Source organism: Electrophorus electricus, chromosome 10, assembly GCF_013358815.1.
Source record: "Electrophorus electricus isolate fEleEle1 chromosome 10, fEleEle1.pri, whole genome shotgun sequence".
Lineage (NCBI taxonomy): Eukaryota > Metazoa > Chordata > Actinopteri > Gymnotiformes > Gymnotidae > Electrophorus > Electrophorus electricus.
The window spans coordinates 14,637,964-14,658,687 of NC_049544.1; the positions used below are offsets into that span (position 1 = coordinate 14,637,964).

General features: G+C 40.7%; 1 protein-coding gene across 1 annotated transcript; it reads left to right on the forward strand.

Annotated features, from left to right (window-relative positions):
- Nucleotides 1–1,646: 1,646 nt before the first annotated feature.
- rheb (Ras homolog, mTORC1 binding) lies at nucleotides 1,647–20,311 on the forward strand. Its single transcript, XM_035530902.1, has 8 exons — nucleotides 1,647–1,945; nucleotides 5,228–5,299; nucleotides 8,800–8,867; nucleotides 10,101–10,183; nucleotides 11,820–11,876; nucleotides 12,121–12,168; nucleotides 16,996–17,077; nucleotides 19,482–20,311. Exons 1-8 carry the CDS (start codon nucleotides 1,894–1,896, stop codon nucleotides 19,572–19,574), a joined length of 555 nt encoding a protein of 184 aa, XP_035386795.1. The 5' UTR covers nucleotides 1,647–1,893; the 3' UTR covers nucleotides 19,575–20,311.
- The last annotated feature ends 413 nt before the right edge of the window (nucleotides 20,312–20,724 follow it).

Below are 20,724 nucleotides of genomic sequence, written 5' to 3' on the forward strand. Positions count from 1 at the left end.
AATGTTTTTAAGTCTCAGATTAATTATGACAAATAACTACATTTATTTGTCATTGTTCATTATTGTTCAAGCTCAAAGAAATTATCCTGCATGGAGAAGGGTTATAGAGTGGGTATTAGCTGATACTAGTTTCCTATTTACGAAGTGGAAAATTAACCCACATTGTTTTGCATTGTGTCTTGAATTTCCCAACCCTACCTTTACTGACTCTGTCCTGTATTGCATGGTTAGGCCTTCTTCTTTGGGATCCTCCAGTCTAATGCCAAATTATATTCCTGGTGAGCAGATCAGTGCTATGCTAGCTCTCCAGTCTCTGGCAGATAATACTGCTAGATCATATGCACAGCAAAAGAACAGCTATAATCACTGCAAGAGACACACAGCTTATGAGTCAAGTGACCTTCACAAATAAGGTAACATATAAAAATATAAATAAAGTCAATAAGGTAACATATAAAAACACGTAAACCACTAAGCACAGTAAAGCCAAAAATCCAAATGATTCAGAAGTTTGAAATGAAGAAGATGTGCATTTTCCCCTTTTGTACACTAAAGAAGAAGCCAATTAAGAAGAATCCAAAAAGCAGAACAAGAATCCCTCATCCAAGCAGTGATGCAAGAGATGCAAGTCATGAGACATGGACCCTCAAGGGCCCTGTGATCAGATGGTAAAACATGCTGGTGGTCTGAGGGCCCTTGAAGATTTAAATACTTTCAAGAAAAAAAGTTAAGACCTTCCTATTTTTTAAGGCCTTTATTGAACTCATCTGCCTTGACTGTACTTTCACCTTGACCATTTTTAAAATATAGTTATCACTTTTAAATATGCAAGTTGTCTTGAAACTATTTGTTCTTTTAATATAGCTTTTTATTTAATTATATTTTTTTATTAACATTAGACCTAAATCAATCATAATTCATTAGATTTTTTTTTTTTGCAAATACCTATCTAAGGTGGTTATCTCAGAATATAATAAGTTTTATTATCCTATGTATTCTCTATTTTCTGTAAAACACTTCTAAATTGTTTAAGAATATGCTACACTAAACGTTTATTATCGTTGTTGTTGTGGCAAATGTGCGGTAGATGGCAGCAAAGACTACTCCTTTATTTACGAACTATTTCTAATAATAGATTTGGCTGTATTCCTCGACATTTGGGTGTGTTTAAAATATCCAGACAATGACAGTTTTACGAAAAATGACACAAACAAACTGTAAGAGAAGTTCATCTAGCTTTCTTCTTCAATATCCTGATATTCTATTTTTTGCTACCTGGCTAACCTTCAGTTGCATGGTAAGTAAGGGTTAAAACGGATGAACTCAATGACTCCTTTATATAGTACGGGATTCTCTATTAATTTTAGAATACATGCTGTGGTTTGGATACTTTAATGTTCTATGTGTAATGTTTTACGTTACATATTAACGTAAGTTATATCCTATCTGATGTCTATAACAAAACAGAGTAAAGTTACTCGCTGTGTGTACACCGTAGGTTAGATTTGCAGTCTACTGCTGCCGTCAATGACAACTCAAAATATCCAATGAATTTCCGTTAATAAAAACGAAGAGAATCCGTCATCCAAACAGTGATGCAAGAGGAGAAGAAAGTCCCTCCTTTCAGTGTGTATGCAACCAACCCAGTACGGACAGTCCTGAATCATTCACACTGGGATTGCTTTGGCGAGTGACGCAGAGAGGATACAGATGCCCGTCTACTTTTCCGTTAAATTGTCAGGATTTCATACAATTTGGAAGAACCGTCGTATTTCTTTATTGTTATATTTTTACGATTTCAAATAGACATATAATAATAAATAAATGTAAAAGCGGCGTCTCCAAAAAGCCTCTTTATGTCGATATTGGTGTGGTACCGCTGCTAGGAAAAAGATGCCGCAGCCGAAATCTCGAAAAATTGCTGTCCTGGGATACAGATCCGTAGGTGAGTGGCGCCAGTAGTAACGTCGTCCTGGCCGATGGCGCTTAACGTTGCATCGTTTTGTTTCGCCAGATAATGGCTTCACTCAGAGTAGCTTGCTCGCTAATCTGGCTAATTGTCAGTATGTGTGTTACGATAACGTCGGCTTATGTGCAAAGCCTAATCATGTCTTCTGTAATGCTCGTCGATTCGGTTGTGAAAGAATCAGCTGAACGTCACTCGTGGTGTGGTCGAAGCGTGTAATGGTGTGTAAGATATGTAACGCACTTCGTCTCCGCAGATGACCGAGTGTAACCTAGGTTACCTAGCCAGTCAGCTAACATGCTATCTTGCTGAGCTGTATGCTACCGCTGTAAATTAGTAGCCACAGTTACACTGATTATAACTTGTACTAACGTAATTAGGTGGTTAGCTAGCTAAATGTTCAAGCTGGCTACTTTTCTCGGTAGATGTATCTACTCGCAACAAAATGGGTTGTTGTTTTTTTAAAAAAAGGCTAGTATAGATGAGAGGGCCTCAACTGAAACAACTTTAGCTTTCGTGTGATGCGACGATTCCATGACCTTGCACGAAATAACATTAGCCTGTTTCTCATTTTTGTGTCTTGGCCATGCCTGTATGTAGGGTAATAGTGACTTGGGTACACGCCAGCATCTATTGCTAATTCCCAATCCTTAAAATACCGCACATGTGCCGTAACACTAGGGAACTAGGTTAACGTTACCTTCCGCATCACCTGGTAAAATAAGTTCATATCTAACATAAAGATTTCTTCCTTGGGTCTTGCAACGTGGCACCATATATCTAATTCGGTGAAACAAGATTTGCTGCGTGTTGTTTGCCTGAGCCCTAGAAAAGTGTGCTACAGGATGGGTAATTTTGCTAGCCAACGTTAAAGAAGACATCGCTGCAGGTGACGTTAGTCACAAGAGACCGGATCATAGTCTCTCCAGCTACCTCGCATAATAACACCTACATTTTCGCTGAGGGAATTCTTAGCTTATCAAAGCTATGTAGTAAGTGTCTGATTTAAATTAATATAGCTATGTGGTTGTCTAGAAATACTTAATTAGCCTACAGAAAGTCCTACAACCAACAAGCCAATCCATTGGGGTCCTGATGCTTTTGTAAGTCACAGTGCAACAGCGGTTTTGATGTAGATGAAGCTCTTTACGTTATACATTACATGCAAGCACACACAGAAGGACAACATGAATGCACAGATTGCTGGTAAGACATTGCATTAGGACACATGAGTTGAGCAAAGCCATCAGGTAGATGGATCTTTGCAACACAAAGCCATTGGTCTTGTGAATTTGCAGCAGTAGCACCAAGTCAGTTGCTCACTTGAGTGTCAGCCAGTGTAGGCCTGAATTATTCTCTTCTATATTTTACACTGAACACATTTAACCAGGCATGTGCAGTGCTTTCACTGGACAAGGCTTTAAACATCATTTCACTGTCTGTCCTACAGTAGGAATGTTTGCTGAATACATGTGAATTTTTCCTCTGCATCAGCAAGGCAGTCTTGTGTTATTAGATTGTCCATTGTTTTTGTAGCATAGGAATGAGGCCTAGATGGATTTTGATTGCAGAATGCATGGCGTATTTGAAATTTTTTTTTTTTTTTTTTTAGGCAGACCTTTCCTTTATCCAGTGTGCATAGGAAAGGCTACAGAAAGAGGCTGGAACAAGCCCGAATGTTTTAATCTTTAATCTTTTTTAAAGGTAACTTTAAAAAGATCAGATCAATTTGTCTTTGGTGGAGAAGAATTATTGCATACTGACTAATGACTCCTTTTTTGTTCTCCATAAATGTATTGCTTATTTGTAAGCGTATCCCCTTTTGGCATTGTATTGCATTACTTGGGCTGCTGTGAATCAGATCAGGCGTTCTACTGAGCTGCTTCAGTTTGGTGGCGAGATGGTGCTGCATCATTGTGTACTTCCTTGTGTAATCTCCCTCCCACCCAGGGCCTTTTTGCTTGGGTTTGAGGCCATGTGCGCAGCAGACTGAACTGTGCTCCTCTCCCTCTTCCTACCAACTCTGTCGCAGTGCCTATTTATAGTTGAGCTCAGGAAGGATGCTTGAATTTCCATGCGTCTTCATTAAAGTCAAAAGCGTTCCATAGGGTTCCCAGATCTCTATCGTATGGTTTCAAATGAGTTGCTAAACTCAGATTTGACATCACCTTTTATTTTTCTTAAAATTTGATTAAAGATTTTTTCCATAAGTATTATTCTTTCATTCTGATTTTATCCATATTTGACTCAATGTGGAGACTCTCATCTCACCGAATGAGTGTGCTGAGAGCCTTCGCTTGTGTTAATACTCAGAATAAGTCAGATTAAGGAACAAAGTGAATTTAATTTGAACATCAATGCCTCTGTTCTATATATGGCTAAAATATCAATCACTACCATACAATGAAGCATGCTGTATAATTTGAATAAATTTGTACATCCATACTGCTGTGACTCGTATCCTAATGGTGTATTCCTAATTCCTAGACCTCAAATTACACTGGACACCTTCATCCATTCTCATTTTGAGGTCTGCAGTGCACTATGACTTTAAGAACCGCAGTCTCTGGCTGCTTATTGTGGCTGTCTAACCTGCTAATAGATTCCAGTATCATCTGTTTCCATACTGTGCAGAAATTAGCCTCAGTTCTCTGTGAGCTGTGTCGTCTTCTGTGAGCACCCCACGTTCCTATGGGCTTTTCCTTCTGAATGAGGCCTCACATTTTACAAATGCCGATATGAGCGAACGGTTGTTATAGCAACAGGCTGCAGGACATATCTGCCCACACACTCGGGCAGCTGAAATCAGTGTGCAGCATCTCGTGCTGCTGCCACTACAGCTCTATGCTCTCTTCTGCACAAGACAGCTCTCAGACAAAGGGAGGCATGAACACTACCCTGCTCTGCTCCTGTATGCACATACCAAATAGCCACTGCCACTTTATTTGACCCTCATCTAATAATGGAAAAGTGTAAACGTTGCATCTTCAGTGCAGTTTGCATGCTGTTAACACTATGCCTGGCCTGTATGTGAAATTATTGGGGGATGTAAGAAATGTGTTAGTTACATCACAATATGGTCTCTGGGCAATGCCTGACATTTACTAGAGTCTACATGCTACCCTTCAGATGGCAGTAGATTTCCTTTAGTCTGTGTGTGAATGTAGCATGCTGTAACTCGTGAATGGGCTGTTTTATTCTGAGCTTTGCTCATGAATGATTTTCACATTTTCTCTTTTTTTTTTTTTTTTTTCTTCACAGGAAAGTCTTCTTTGACAATACAGTTTGTGGAAGGCCAGTTTGTGGACTCATATGACCCAACCATAGAAAACAGTAAGTGCATCTGAATTCATCTGACAGAGACTGAATGGGAGGAAGGAGATAGAACCCTGGCTGTCATGAGGACTGTCTCACATATATTTATGTCCTACTTGAAATGTTGACTATGGTGAGACTGTACTCAGGTCCCAGATGGGCCTGAGGTGTTCTGCCACACGTTCCTATGGTGGAAGAGGTGTGAATTTGATGATGACACTCAGTGGCTCGACCCTGAAGTGGCCTTGCTCTGCTCAGCCACAGTCGGCACACTCGTCCTTGAGAGCAGGGAGGAGAGAGAGACACGAGCTGCTGTCTGGAAGGTTCGCGAGCACCGTCTGCTGCTACTCTCTAATGCAGCGTCACCTTGACTTTAAGGAGCTCTAGCCATTGTCTTTCACACTTCATGTTTTCTGTCACCCCAGACTGACTCCCACACAACAGAGAGTGAAGTCATGAGCCCAAGCTGCACATTAAAGTGATGATAGGTGCTATGCATTGAGACTATGCAGATAGAAGTGCCTCCACTTCCATAAACATACCCCCAGCTAGGAGTGAGTGGGTTTGCCTGGCTATTTATAGTCCCAGCTATTTTATTTATTTATTTAATTCCCTCAATGAAATCCTTCATAGACTCCTGGTATGGGCTTTAAGCCTGCAATAGCGACTTGGTTTACTGGTATTTCACACTCTTGTTCAGAGTAAGTTGTATGTGTGGCTTTGTGTCGCTGTGATTCAGATGGATTAGTGAGGCGCGGGTAAAAATAAAAAGCAGCCCACTGCTGAGGTTCTCTTGCCCCTGTAAATATGCCGCTGAGGTTCTCCTGCCCCTGTAAACACAGGATTGGTGCGGCTTCGCAGATGTGATGCACACCTGTGCTCCAGCCTCAGCTTCTCCTCAGGCTTTAGTGCAGGCCACCAAACTCTGAGCAGGGGAACAGGAATCCATCATTCCCAAGTGTCCAGGTTCCTTTTTGTGTGGGTTGGGAAGTCTTGTGCATGTGTGTACATATGCACACAAATTCATTGCCATTCGTGAATATATGTTGAGGAAAAGATGAATTGCTAGGTTAGGTTGAGCAATATAACAGTATTAATAATTACTACAAATTGTATTTATTTATTTATTTTTTAGTAACTGAGCCTCATGTTCAGTCAGTTGTCTTTGTCTTTGCCATGGCATTGTATCGTATAGTCCATACAATCTATAAAACAGGCAATCAATAAATCTTAAATATCCTTTTACACAGATTAGTTTTTCTATGCATGCTATACGTATTTCAGTATGCAATTATATTGCTGAAATTTTAGAAGCATCATTAGCCATTTTAGACGACAGCACTGTGGCTGAACTCCTGCCTCAATGTAATTTGATATAGCAGTGTGTGCTATGCGAAGTGCACAGGCTGATGTTGGGAGCCTGCGTGAAGCATGGCCACCCAGTGACATCAGCACGGTGACCCAGTCCTGCACAGCGAACTACCACTGCCTTACAGGCATGTGCCACGCACTCGGTCAGGTTTGCCAGACTCTCTAAGGAACCTGCTACTCTCCTGAAGTTGCCTCGGGACACCTGAAGGTCCTTGTTCTAATGTGCAGGATAAACTAAGGTTTCCACTAAGGGCTCCTGGTGGTTTGGGATGCTAAGCTTGTTGTTATCTATCCCCAGGGGAAACCAGCACTGCAGTCCAGTGCTGGGTCACTCAACTGTAGAGGCTGTTCAACTAGAGGATATTCAACTAGGTCAGACTACAGCGGCCCAGTAGAGTATTGGTTGTCCCCAGCTTGGTGTTTTCCATGCTCTAACAAAGCTGTATATGTTGCTTAACAAGTGATCAGGCCCTTGATTAGATGTAGCAGGTGTGATGCGGCAGTGCCGGCGTCCCATTGCACTGGAATTGAGAGCCACAGTGGTAGTACCTGAGTGTTATTCAGACAGTAAGGAGCAGCAGGAAATTTAATGGGAGCAAAGCAACTGTTGTACCTTTAGTCAGGGCTACTTATTTGGTCAGCATCTGCCAGCTGAAAGATGAACAGTCCAATCTACAGTAACCCAACTTGCGGAAACAAATGGCATCTAAGCGTTAACCTTTATTACCTTTATTCTTTGACAACTGTCAATATGACAAGGTGACATAAGTATGAATGTAAATTGACTTATTGTCCATGCTGTTTCATAAGACATTTAAGTGCACCATTGTGTGTTTTTTTTTTTTTTTTTTTTTTTTTTTTTTTTTTTTTTGTATTGGTTTTATGTGGCACATGTCCTTAAAATGCCTCCAGGAGACACTAGAGTTTGTTATGGAGATATTTAGTGTGAGTGCGTGCATGGATATTTAAGGACTGAGTTGATGTCCAGTGTGTGCCCAACACTTGATGCATCCCGATCTTCATGGAGCAGAAACACTGCCCTTACTCAGTCAGATCCCTGCACGGAGTCCTGTCTCCATGCCACTGCTTATGTCTCCCTGAACCCAGGCCTCCAGGTGGCCAGCGTTTGTTCTGACCACCAGACCAAAGAGCCAGCTGTGTGGCACAGCAGCCAGGACACCCCATGTTAAAACGGCTCAAAGCAGACTCTGTTCCCCTGTAACATAGCTCAACATGCTGGCCTTTGTCCATGCCCCTCTGAAGCAGGAAGGCATGTCCCTTCACCATGCTGTTGTTAGGTGCGATGCCAGGCCCGGCCTGGGAGCGGCAGGCAGAGTGACTCCATCAGCGTTGATGAATGACTTCCTGTTTCTTTGTAATTCACTTGCTAATTTGACTTTGGAGGAGCTGAGCAGGGGGAGAAGGAGAAGGAGGATAACAGGGTGGGGGTGGGGGTGGGGTTGGGGGATATGCTCTCAATGAGTCTGGAGGTTTGAGTAATGGTATTAAGTGTGCTGGCTGCATGCTGAGCTATTTTCTCCTGTGTTGTGCGGGCCAGGCTGCTGCTGGCGGCTGCTCCTCTCCTCGGGGATCTGCCATGTCCTCAAAATCTTGCGTGCGCCTGTGCCTTAGATTTCTCCGCCCTCAGAGAGATCAGTCTCACTGCTTCAGGCTGCAGAGTGCTGCTGCATCCTCCACACCAGACTCCTGCTCCAAAGAACTGCTTAAAACTGCCTTCAAGTGCCAGTCTCTTTGGGGGTCCATCTTGTGTTTAGTTCACACACTCGCTGTTTAGTCTAAATTGATTGCAAAATGACTTCTCAGGTTTAAACCTTCAATTTTAAAATTAACCATTGCTTTGTCAGTCCCTGCCTCCAGTTCTAGGTTACTGTGACATCCACAGTGATGACGTGTAAGTGGGTAGTTCAGTTCAGTTTCTGGGAGCTTAAAACAGGCACATGTTCAACATGCCAGTGTACTGATGCTGTTTGCTGCTATTCTGTTTTATTCTCTATTTGTACTCATCTTGTTTCTCACAAGCTGAGCTTTGGAGATAGCACTATCCACCCCTTTCACTGACATGCTTTTTTTTCTCTCTCTCTTCCCCCTCCCTCTTTTTCGCCCCTCATGTCCCTTTCTCTCTGCAGCATTTACTAAAATGATCACAGTCAATGGCCAAGAGTACCATCTGCAGCTGGTCGACACAGCAGGGCAGGTGAGAGTGCACTGACCCAGAATTGTACTCAAAACAAACGCACACACACACACAGAGTAACTGCTGTACATTGTGTCCTAGACACTCCATTAATGTTCTGTTGCCCACCAATTGACATGGGTTCAAATTCATTCAAATCAGGGGCGGTTTAGCTGGAAGTAGAAGTCCCATGGCTGAGTGATCAAAGCCAGCCTGTTGCAGTGACAGCAGTGCATTGGCTACTTCCCATGAGCATAATAGAGTTGATCAACCCTGACACTTAGCTGTCAACTTTCATTCATTAAACCTACATATTTAACCGTCTTAACTGACCTAACCCAAGCAAGAGGGGCCAAGTGCAGTCTCTTCTGATGGCTTTCTTGTGATCAGAAGTGTAGTCATATCTGTATTTATAATAAATGTATAATGCATGTATCTATATTTATAATACATGTATAACTTTTCGTTTTCTAAATCTCATTATTCCAGTTTGTGCAGTTTACTTTGCCAGCTAGATATATGGGGATTGGGGGGTGAAATAATTGTCAAAGATTACAATATCCAGTTACTGTAGCCTGTACGAATAGACAAGCATCAGAAGCATTAACACATTTGTGTGTCTTTTGTTTTTAAAATGTCAGAATGCGTAGTCAGTGTGGCAGTGTAAAAGGAGACGGAGCGTTCCTGATTGGAGTCATACCAGCCAGTGGGGGACAGGCAGGGTGTTCCTGATGTGACCATTCTTGTTTTACAGGAATGCCAATCACTGTCATTCAGCCCTGGTGATTGTCCACCCACCCCGGTTAGCGTAGATGCACTTAATTTCAGAATGTTTATCTATCACTAGAAAAAAACAGTAAAAAAAAAAAAAAACAGTTCCTAAAGTGGGTTTCCAGAGGCTTCAAGTGGAGGTTATGCAGCTACATCTCTAGACTATCATATGTTCCAAATGGCACTTTTACGTAGGCACCTCCTAGCCCCAGTTTTTTCTTAACAGTAGTCAACAGGTGTTTTTAGTAAATGTTTATATAGTAATTGTTTGCAAATGTATCTCATTTTAATTAGTATATTATTTAATATAAGTAATTGCTACATAAATTCTGAATCAAAAACAGCTATCCAACATTGGGTAGCTTGGCTTTGAATAATCATAACAACTGCACCCGTTATGTTAAAGGTGAATCCTTTGTCTTGTGATTTGTCATTTTGCTTTTAGTGTGACTGTGATCCACTCAATATTTTTATGCCCCTCAGGATGAATACTCCATTTTCCCTCAGACCTATTCCATAGACATCAATGGTTACATTTTGGTGTATTCAGTTACGTCAAATAAAAGGTAGGTTGACAAATTATTCTTTTCTGCCTTCAGTTGTGAGATTTTCAACCTTGGTGGTATACTCAGAGGAAACCATATTCATCTGTTATGAAGGCTATTTAATGAGGACTTTTTTGGGATAGTCACTGAAATGAATTTTGGTATATTTATACATAAAACATTCTGTGGTTTTCATCAGTCCAAAATGAATATCAAATTCATAAAATCTCCACATGGTAGTGTTCAGCTCGTGATAATCCCCTTTCCTGTCTGGAAGAGTTGCTTAATGCCAAGGTCATTCTGCTGAGGAGAAATCAAGTCTTGCTTGGATGCTTCTGTCAGTAAATGGCCTAATGTTTTCCTACCTCCATTGTCTTGTGTAATTCAGCATTATCCTATTGTGCAACTGCAGTAAGATATTGCTTTAGTTGAAGGCTACTCTCTCTTCTCCTTCGGCTCATTTCATTCATTTTCTTTTTTAAGTGGCCTCCATGATCACCACAAATTGGAGAATCAAACCCTTTCAAGACTGATTTCATGAGCTCATTTAGTGAAGCCCTAGTGACTGCATGGACCCAGGTTCCTGAGACATGCTCCTTTGAGCTCTGAAGCAGGCTTGGGGTTAATACTCCTCCTGCTGGACTTGGTCAGTGGTAGATCTGAACCCCCGCCATTGCTACTTTCCGAACTGAACTGTCACGTCCTGAACTGGTCCACTGGGCTTTCTGGGAAAGTCATAATTTTCCCAAGAGAAAATTCTTATGGAAAATAACCCATCAGAGGCTAACCCATCATTTAACCTGAACTGCAGCTGAATTAAAGATTCCAGCTGAATTGTTCCTAGTCAGTGATTGTTCATACAACAAGTTGGCAGTTGTGGCTATGAGGATGATTCAGGTAAAGGACAAATAAACAGGCCAGAATCCCTAAAAATGGCTAGATTACCCCAACTGTTAGATTTTTTTTTTTCTTTTAACATTCTGAGCCACTTTCACAGTTTATTATTAATGTAGGCTATCTTTAGTACCAAGGTGACAACGGCTCAAGAATGTCATGTTGATGAATTTCTTTTAATTAGCCTTTCATGAATTCTGTCTGTTAAGGTTAACCAGTTGTTTTGTATATCTGTGCGTAGTACCAGTATTTCATGTACACTTGAAGATTTGGCTTTGCAGTATGTGGAACTAGAAAAACTCTTGCTCGTGCTAGCAGTTTGAGTATCATACATATGCTGTACATTAGAGACTTCCAGCTGCCCCCCACAAGGCTATAGCTTACATTATTGCAGTAACCCTCATGAAAGTGTGTGTGTGTGTGTCTGTGTGTGTGTGTCTGTGTGTGTGTGTCTGTGTGTGTGTGTCTGTGTGTGTGTGTCTGTGTGTGTGTGTGTCTGTGTGTCTGTGTGTCTGTCTTCAGGTATATGTGCAGGAAGGGAATTATATGCTCTTGAGATACTGAGGTAGCGGGTATTGCACCAAGTATCTAGTTTGCTAGCTACTGTCTGTTTGTTTGTTTGTTGTCATAAATGGACAAAAGGTTTGAACTTAAAGGGGTTTTTCTATGCAACCTGCAATTGATGACCTTATAATCATGACTGGAGTTAAGATCTGCCTGGTGGCTCTCACTATTTTTTTTTTTCTCTGTCTCTCCATTACAGTTTTGAAGTAGTAAAAGTTATTCATGAAAAATTGTTGGATATGGTGGGTAAAGTACAGTAAGTTTCACTTTTTGTGCAATATCTGACTGGTTACAATCTGTTTACTATCAGTTTTACTTAACATGTGTAAATATTACTGTGGCAGCTGGCAATTGTTGTTCCACTTTTCCATGAGAGAAAAAAGAGTTTGAACTCCCATGTAGCATGTTTGCATGTAGGATGCAACATTCAAAATATGAACACCGGTATAATGATTATATATTGAGTCATGTTGTGAGATGTCTCTTCTGTCTTTGTGCAGAGTACCCATAATGTTGGTGGGAAATAAAAAAGATCTACACATGGAGCGGTAAGTTGTTTGAGCATATTTTACACACGTTCGTGCTCCAGCAGGTCACATGACCTCATATAGCAAAATAAAATGTATTGTGTTCCTAAATGGTATGTTTGACATCTGTGAGTTCTTCCTAAAATTGTACAATAGTAGCGTTTAACTCCTCTCTCAGCAGTAATGAATCCTATTAGGGTGAAACGATAACTTGATTTGTGTGTGACTCATCTCTGTATTGGTCCAAGGAATGCTGTTAAGAGCTTATTAAACTGGACAAATGGGTAAGGCTTAATGAGCATTTAAAGGCTGAGGAATACTAGCATGAGCTTTCAATACCTTTACATCAGGAATAGTTATGACTTCATTTGAATCCTTGTTGGAGAAAAGAGACATTTCCTTTTGCACTTGAATTCATTACAGCTAAAACTAAAGAAAAATATGATAGTTGTGTGCACAGCTACCAGAGTAGGCCTATGGCTAAGACACGACAGCACAAATAAATGAATAAGCCCACAAACTATATCATGCTCTCACACTGTGCTTTACTGAGACATAAAGATAACATTTCGATTCCATATGGGATCTTCATGTCTCAATTGTGCTCACTCCTGTATATCACCTTTTTCAACGACTTGTTCCATTGGCCACAATTAGTAACATCATCCACAGCACAGGAAAGGTCGTTCTTACCTATGAAAAATAATTAAAACCAGAATTGAACCAATCATTTTATCACAAAAAACTCATCACACTCTTGACTTAACAGTATGTAATTTATAAATCTAAAATAATTATTTGCATTAGTTTCTTGTCCGTGTTCCTTCTATTAGTTTTTCTTTGAATTGTATTTCACCTTGTCAGTGAGAACAGGGTTCTTACGATCATAACTTCCTGTTACTAGTTTTATACACACTCCCCAAAATGCACCTCTTGATATATTTTTAATTTGGCATGGTATGGCTTTAGATTTACTCAGATTTCAATAGTTCATGAAGTGAACATTCGACATTCTTATAGACTTTTAAAAAATAGACTTTTTAGACATTTGAAGACATAATTAAAAAAAAATTTATTTTAAACCTTCATACAGGAATTAATTACTATGTGGGGCTAGTTTCTCTCCTAACTCATTGAAGAAACTATTTCCATCAATCAGTTTTTTTTTGGGGGGGGGGGGGGGGGGGGGGTGTTAAACCTGTAAAGACTTTGACGATAAGCAATGTTACATTGTTTATTTATGCTTGTAATTATATTTCACAGTTAAGAATGACCTGACTTGAGCCATGAATGACACCAATTGTGGCCAATGAAACAGGTGGTTGGCAGGTTATATACAGGAGTGAGCACAACATAGGCGACTTGAAGATCCTGTGTCTCAGTAAAGCGCAGTGTGTGATCATGATGTAGAATGCGGGCTAATTAGTCTATTTGTGTCGAACCTAAAACTATCCATCTGCGTATGAAATTCCAAGAACACTCTGAGCTCTTGCGCACCAGCACCACTGTTCCCTCTCACATCTGTCAAGGCTCATCTGCCTCCATTCTGGGGCTGCAGTGTCCGAATAGCTCATAAATTTCCTCCATCAGTCTCCCAGCATGTGAGGTACAGGATGGACAGACAGACAGAGGTACACAGAGGAGAGGAGGGAGGGGTTGTCTGATTTCACGTGATCCATCAATTGCTTAAATGGGTCAGTCTGAGTCCAAGCACCAGCTCCCAGAACCAACTGGGAACAGTGTCATCTGAGAATATCTGATATCTTTTCATGGCGTTTTGGTTTTTCCTCTCCTTCTGTGGCAAGATGGTGTTTCAAGATAGGTTGTGGCAAGATTGCAGAGAATTCTTAAGAAGAAAAAAACTTTGCTTAGTATGTCACCTAATCCAGATTAAAGGGTTCAAATATTGTGTTTTATGAGGCCAATGGAGAGGTACTGCTGAACATTCCAAAAACATGTACTACAATAAAGGGATAAACAGGAAATGGATTAGATGGGGTTTGGATTCTGAATACTGTTCCACAGGATATGAGGTCATGCCTGAAAATACCCCTCATTATTGCAGATGGGCTGTCCTGGTTCTGTGCTTGATCTGAATCCTGCACACCTGTTTTTTTCAGTACTGAAAAACAAAAGCCTCATTTCAGTTAAAAATGTCACTCACATTGATTTAAATTATTTATTATTTGTTATTCCAACTTGGCCGATCTTGGCCTTATTTCTGATCTTGGCCTTATTTCTATTCCAGTCCTCAACTAAATTTGGGAGCATTAAAATGTGGAATAAGTGTGATTTTTGTGTGTGTACTGAAATGGGTGGAGGGATGGGCTTTTTTCCTGCAGTGCGTTGATGTGTAGCTGTTTTATTCAGGAGAAGAGTTGCTGAGGTCAGTGTAGTCTGCACATTCAGCTCAGCCTGTCAGAATACCAGTGGTTACATGTCATCCACTATCTAGTCCCATAACACTGGACAGCTAATGAAAATGGGCTTTTCCCTCAATGAAAGCATAATTCCACTGTTTGATTGCTGGTTGGCCCAAAATTTAATTTGAAGCTGTGTTCAACCAAATGGTCAGAATCCTGAACAACTAACTAAAATTAAGCTCTTACTAAGCAGCAAAGAAGCAGGGGTTACTGGATGAGTCCACTGAAGTGCTTCTGTATGATATCTGGAGCTCTGATAAGTTCTCAGGGCAGTGAAATGAATTTCAATTTAAAAACAGGATTTCAAAATGTCAATTTCCTATGCTTTCACAGGGATTATAAATATACCTACAAAAATGTAATTACTTTAATATGTCAGTTTTGGGTGTGATTTAGAAAGCACAAGGCTTAGAGAGCTCAAATCCAGAGCTTTTGAAGAAACTTTTTGGCCTCTCCGCACTCTCCGCTCAGCTGCTCATCTTTCACAAAGCCTGCTTTTGAGCTCTGAGCAGCCACTTCTTAATGTATAAAACTCATTTAGCATCTTGCAATTCTTGCTTTCTACTGATGATCTTGAGGTGTGTTCATACTTGTAGTTCGGTTTCCTTGGTCCAGACCAAACAAGAAAATGATGCATTGTTACAATTTAATCCTGGTTTGCATAGCATTCTCACACTCAAATTTACAATCAAACCAAAATAAATAAATTGTCTTTTTTTCTTTTTTTTTTTTAAGTGATGTATGATGCACTTATGATACAGTCTATGGGCTTAATCCACTTATCGGACACTTATGTTGTGTGTACCTGGTGACATTTTTACCATCTGGAAACACAGCAAGAGATGGTAAAAGGGAGAAAGGAGTCAAAACAGAGCCTGCTCAGGCAGTCTCAGTCCGCTTAGTTGGTGCGTACCAGAGTTCAAAAGGAAGCGATCACACTTAACGAACTGCATCAGAGCAATCGCACCAGGGTTCGTTTTAATAGAACCAAAACTACCAAGTCTGAATACACCCTAAAACTACCATATCATGTTTATATTTGTAGTTCCCTTGGTCTGGACCAAAGCACAAAATGATACATTGTAAACAATTGGATATGTCGCATCCTTTTTGACTGGCTTTTATAACAAATTTTATGAGAATAACCACGATAATGCCAAAACTCTGCAAGAGATGACAAAATGCATTAAGGAGGTGAAAGTGCACGAGTGCATGTTGGAAAAAAAAAAATTCACAAACCCGACTACGTATTCAAGTATAGTACAGATACACTCATTGAACCAAATGTTAATGAAGCATTTTACACTTTCGTTGGTCCATGTCTGGCCTCAGCTCTTTGTTTGTTTGCACTCACAGTGTTTAGGATTGCATCTCAGGACATCATGGTATCTACGGCCATGACTTTGGTTTGTATTGAGTTCATAGTTGAACTCCTATGCAGTTCGTTTGAAACTCTTTTGTTCGGAAGACAGCGTTCACACTTGCTCTAATGAACTATCAGAGCAATCGTACCAGGGTTCACCAAAGCTGCCAAATGTAAACATTCCCTTAATGTTCCTGGTGCTGAGTGCGTGGCACACCTGCTCTGTCTGTAGATCAACTACACTGGAGCATATGCTCCTGTCTGTGCGTGCTTTTAGCATGTGTACGATATCTGCTGCCTTCCTGGATCAATAGCTACATTAGATTTTGTCGATAGGCCATGTAGAGCAGGACACATACAATGGCACTTTATGCTTTATCTGCCATCCAATCCCTAACCCTGCCTCCTCCCCCACCAGGCGAGAACACTGAGACATATGCCCCCCCACCCGGCTGCCCCCGATCCATCTTGGCTGTGTCCAGAATATCAATGCACCAATGTATCATTAATAATTTCATAGTATATGCACTCCATAACAGGTGGATCAGGTTAAAAATAGTACATAATTCTTTAAGCTTGTATTGAATGAATTGTATTTAGTGGATGAAGTAAAATGTATAACTTGAGATTTTTACAATAAAAATAAAGACTCCTTTATGTCTGGTGTGCTGTTCTGTGTCATACAGTATCGTATTGTACTTCAAAACTGGCCTTCTGAACTATAGACTTGCACAGTAAAGACAAATGGGAAAAGTTGTGAGCTGTTTCACAGAGCTTGGTACTTAAGTCTGAAACATTATGTATAAAAAAGTACAGTATTATTTATAATCATGCTAAGTGTACTGATGAATAAAGTGGCTTTTGATATAAAGTCTATTTTACAAGCGCAAGTAGTACAGAAGGGCTCATTCTCTATGAAATGGTATAAAGGCTGCATGTGGATATATAGTCATTTTGGATTATCTCTAATTCAGCATTGCAGGTGGTAGTGTGATTATATGACTCAGCCAACTGCATATACAATTTCTTGTCTGAGCCTAAATCCATTCCTGCCTCTCTCAGTGTTATCAGTTGTGAAGAAGGCAAAGCACTGGCAGAATCATGGAATGCAGCTTTCATGGAGTCTTCTGCGAAAGAGAACCAGGTAACGAGCTGTCTGTGTCGCCATTTATCTCTCTTCCATTCATGCGGATGTGGTGCACACCCACTTCCTCGCCTGCACGCACTGTGCTTCTAATCTAGTGTTTTTCTCTGGGTACTTTGCCCTGAAGAAGTCACCTTTTGAAAGAACTCACTTTGTCAGCCTTCAAGGTTCACCCAGTTTAATAAGTATTTCCTAGTCCTGAGAGTGTGTTCTGCCATCAGTGCACTTGCAACAGTAGTGAGTTATGAAGATTTATGGGGTATGTCATACTGGGTCAAGTTTTCAGGCTTGGAGTTTGCTGCTGCTTTGCTTGCTCATTACTGAGCAAACAGCCTCGGGAACTTGGAGCTCAGGAGTGAGAGGCCAGTGATGTACTGTCTGTGGTTCTCTCTTCATGGATCTAGTTCTCCCCCAGTGCGCTTATTCCAATCCTCAGTGTGTTTGGAGTGCTTGACTAAATTTTGCATAATCTGTTCACTGTGCATAGTTTCACTTTGGACTTTAATATAATAGTGATGTGTGGGTATGTGTGTGTGGTATGGAATATAGTGATTATATGTGGGGGGGGGTGTTATGGAACATGGTGATGTGTGGTTGGGATGGAACACAGTGATGTGTGGTTGGAATGGCTCCCATTGCTTGTTGCTTTGAGACCTATCAGATAATGAAATCCTCAAGGTTGCTGATTTCCACATGAGGCACAGATGACTGTCTTACCACTGGGTAAGCCTGAACTCTCAGGCATGACCAGAAGTACACTGGGAAACCTCTTACCAAACATGCATGAATCCCTGTTTGAACTTCTACCTCATTTTCCCATCACTATCCCTATGTGTGATCACCCTTTACTAGAAATGATGTGTTAGCTCATGCTTCATGAAAAGGGGCTGATGGGTTATTGGTTATTCCATGCAATATTTTATTGACCGAAGTCAGAGGCTAGGTTTCGCAGAGAACATATATGGCCTTTAGTGTGTAGACCCACCTCATCTTTGGTTAGCCCAAAGCTGCAAGAGATGGATGAAAATAAAATTCACTTACCTTGGTACTGATTTCAGTGAATATTCCTTTATACCTGTATACATGAATCTAGGAGCAGTATGAACATTTGGAGCATGTACTGAGCAATGGGGTTGAAGGGCAGGGGTTGGTTGCAAAGCAGTTGCTATGGTAACGAGGTCATGCATTAATATGCTGAGATATACTAGTAGGAAAGAGAAAGTGGGAGAGAGGAAGTATAATGGATGTATACTATGCACAACTAGGATCAGAATCGGCACTGTCTGAGTCTGGGGTTACTGTTTATTACCATTTTAATCTTGTATGAGACTTGTGTTTAATGCATTTAAATAACAAGCTTGCTGAAGATTCTCTTCAGCTCATTCCAACACCCAGAAATATCAATAACATAAAGCGTTTTTAGAAATCTTATAATTTTACATTGTGAGATTGCGTTCAGAGAATTACATCCTTTGTTTGTTTTCATCTCAACAACAGTGTGCCCTGTAGGAATACATTACTCAGACTGTTGCTGAGCCCCGCCTGTGTTACTGCTCTGTAGACCTGACAAAACCGGAGAGGGATGGGCCTCTGAATCCCTCTCCACTCACATGTGAGCACCTTTTCTGGGTCCCGACATACCCCTGGATGCACCAAACCCAGCGTGAAAGTGTGTGCAAGAGAATGAGTGGACAAGGTGCTAATTGAATATCACGGCTCCGGTGTTCCTCACACTGTTCCTTTCCTCTGCTGGAGCAGGCGAGCGTGCCGGAGCATTCGCGGATGCTCTGTGCCGAGCCAGGCAGCCTGGCTGTGACTCACAGGCACGCTGAGGGCTCTGTTCCTGCCCTGAGAGATGGAGAGAGACAGTCCAGTTTATTTTAGGCTTGTTTGATAAAGCCATGATTTTCTGGTAATTAATTCCCATTGTGAGATTTTATGCCCACTCATGAATCTCCTCTTGTAATCATCAGTGGTAGTGATTATTGTTTTTGTTGAGAGTGGTCCAATGGACATGTTCAGCTTCGAAGTGCTGATTCATAATGGGTCCTGTTTTGTGTTTATTCAGAACAGTTAGGTGGGTCACAGTAAAGGGATGTTATTGTGCACAACCCTTGCTGGTTTTTATGGTTGACTTGGAGAGGCATGTCACTGTGAACTGCATTGACTTCACTTGGGTTAGTAAAGCACTCAAATGTCTAACCACTCTATCACTCTGTTGCACAGCCGCTCAGCTAATCAGTTATTACCAAAGACATGCTGCCATTGTTACATTTCTTACTTTTCTTCAACTCAATTTTGCACTTTATTTTTATATTTATGGCCACTTTTTGTTTAAAAGGTTGAAATGTGTAGCAAGTTGTACACAGCCAAGAGTAATTGGTATCTCCCCCTCTGGTGGCAGACTGCAGTGGAGGTGTTCAAGAGGATCATTTTAGAGGCCGAGAAGATGGACGGCGGAGCCCCCCAAGGGCGGACCTCCTGCTCAATGATGTAGAGCCCCCTCCCTGACTGCTCCCAGCCTCTCCCAACCTCCGGGGGCTATATACTGACCTTTCTGGCGAACAGTTGTCAAACAATCCAGTGGTTAGGGTAACACTTGAATTTTTGGCTTAGGTTAGGATGAGGGTTTAGTGGTTAGATTAAGGCTTCGGGTTGGGGTTAAGGGTTAGGGTTAAGCACAGCTAATGGTAAATGTTCACCAGAAAAGTCTGTTTCAAGTCCACCCTCCCACGGCCTCCCTGCCCCTTACCACTACACTGGACACTGGGAAATCCCTCTACTTGAAGTGGCTAACTGCCTGTTTTCCTCCATAGAGTTGTTGACTTTCTTTTTAACCTTCTTTTTTATACTTAATTTCCTTTTAATTTTTTTTCTATTGTTTTTCCCTCATTTTTTAAAATATTATTTTGGAAGATACAGAAAAGCCCTTAGTAACACTAGAAGTAAATACCATCACATCTCTCTTTCTCTCTCTTTCCCTCTCTGTCTGTCTTTCTCTCATTAACACCAACCAAACCTGTTAAAACTCTTGAGCCTTATTTTCCTGCCTTTCACCTCCCCTCATCTCTTTTCTACCTGCCTCTTCCCTCCTGAACCCTTATCAATTTGTATATTGTATTTCTTAAACAGTAATTATGGCCAATAAAGTTTTCAGCATTCATCCTCTCAGTAATGAATGATGTTTAACTTTTTTGATTGTAATCATTAAACACAGCATTTTGTTTCACTATACCTGGAGTACTCTTTGATGTTCTTTTGAAAACAATTTTACACCATCGTGCTATATACAGAATATGTAGCATGTATATTCACTTTAATTAAATTTTATTTTCCTTTCATTTAGACAAAAAAAACATGGGGAATAAGTTAGTGAGGTGCATCAAACCATAACATGTTTAATTATATGGTTTGCTAAAATGGCTGCATGACAACAACCATTAAACAGATGCAGGAATTGTCTGAATAAATATATAGCTTCACATTGTGCTAGGGCTGTAAAACCTCCCATTCCTCTTCACTGTTTGGAAGTGTTACATTTTGTTATAAGAGTAGTGAAACACAAATACTCTTCAAAAATGTCCTCCTTTTGTGATTGAGTGAATAAATCTTTAGTATACAATTTGGTTTCTTTAAAAACCCCCAGA

Bases quoted from the DNA above. Each gene is read 5' to 3' on its own strand.
- rheb (XM_035530902.1), top strand. From the start codon at position 1,894: ATGCCGCAGCCGAAATCTCGAAAAATTGCTGTCCTGGGATACAGATCC. The intron at 5,300-8,799 runs GTAAGTGCATCT...TTCTCTCTGCAG, and splicing joins TGACCCAACCATAGAAAACA to CATTTACTAAAATGATCACA. The intron at 10,184-11,819 runs GTAGGTTGACAA...TCTCCATTACAG, and splicing joins TCAGTTACGTCAAATAAAAG to TTTTGAAGTAGTAAAAGTTA.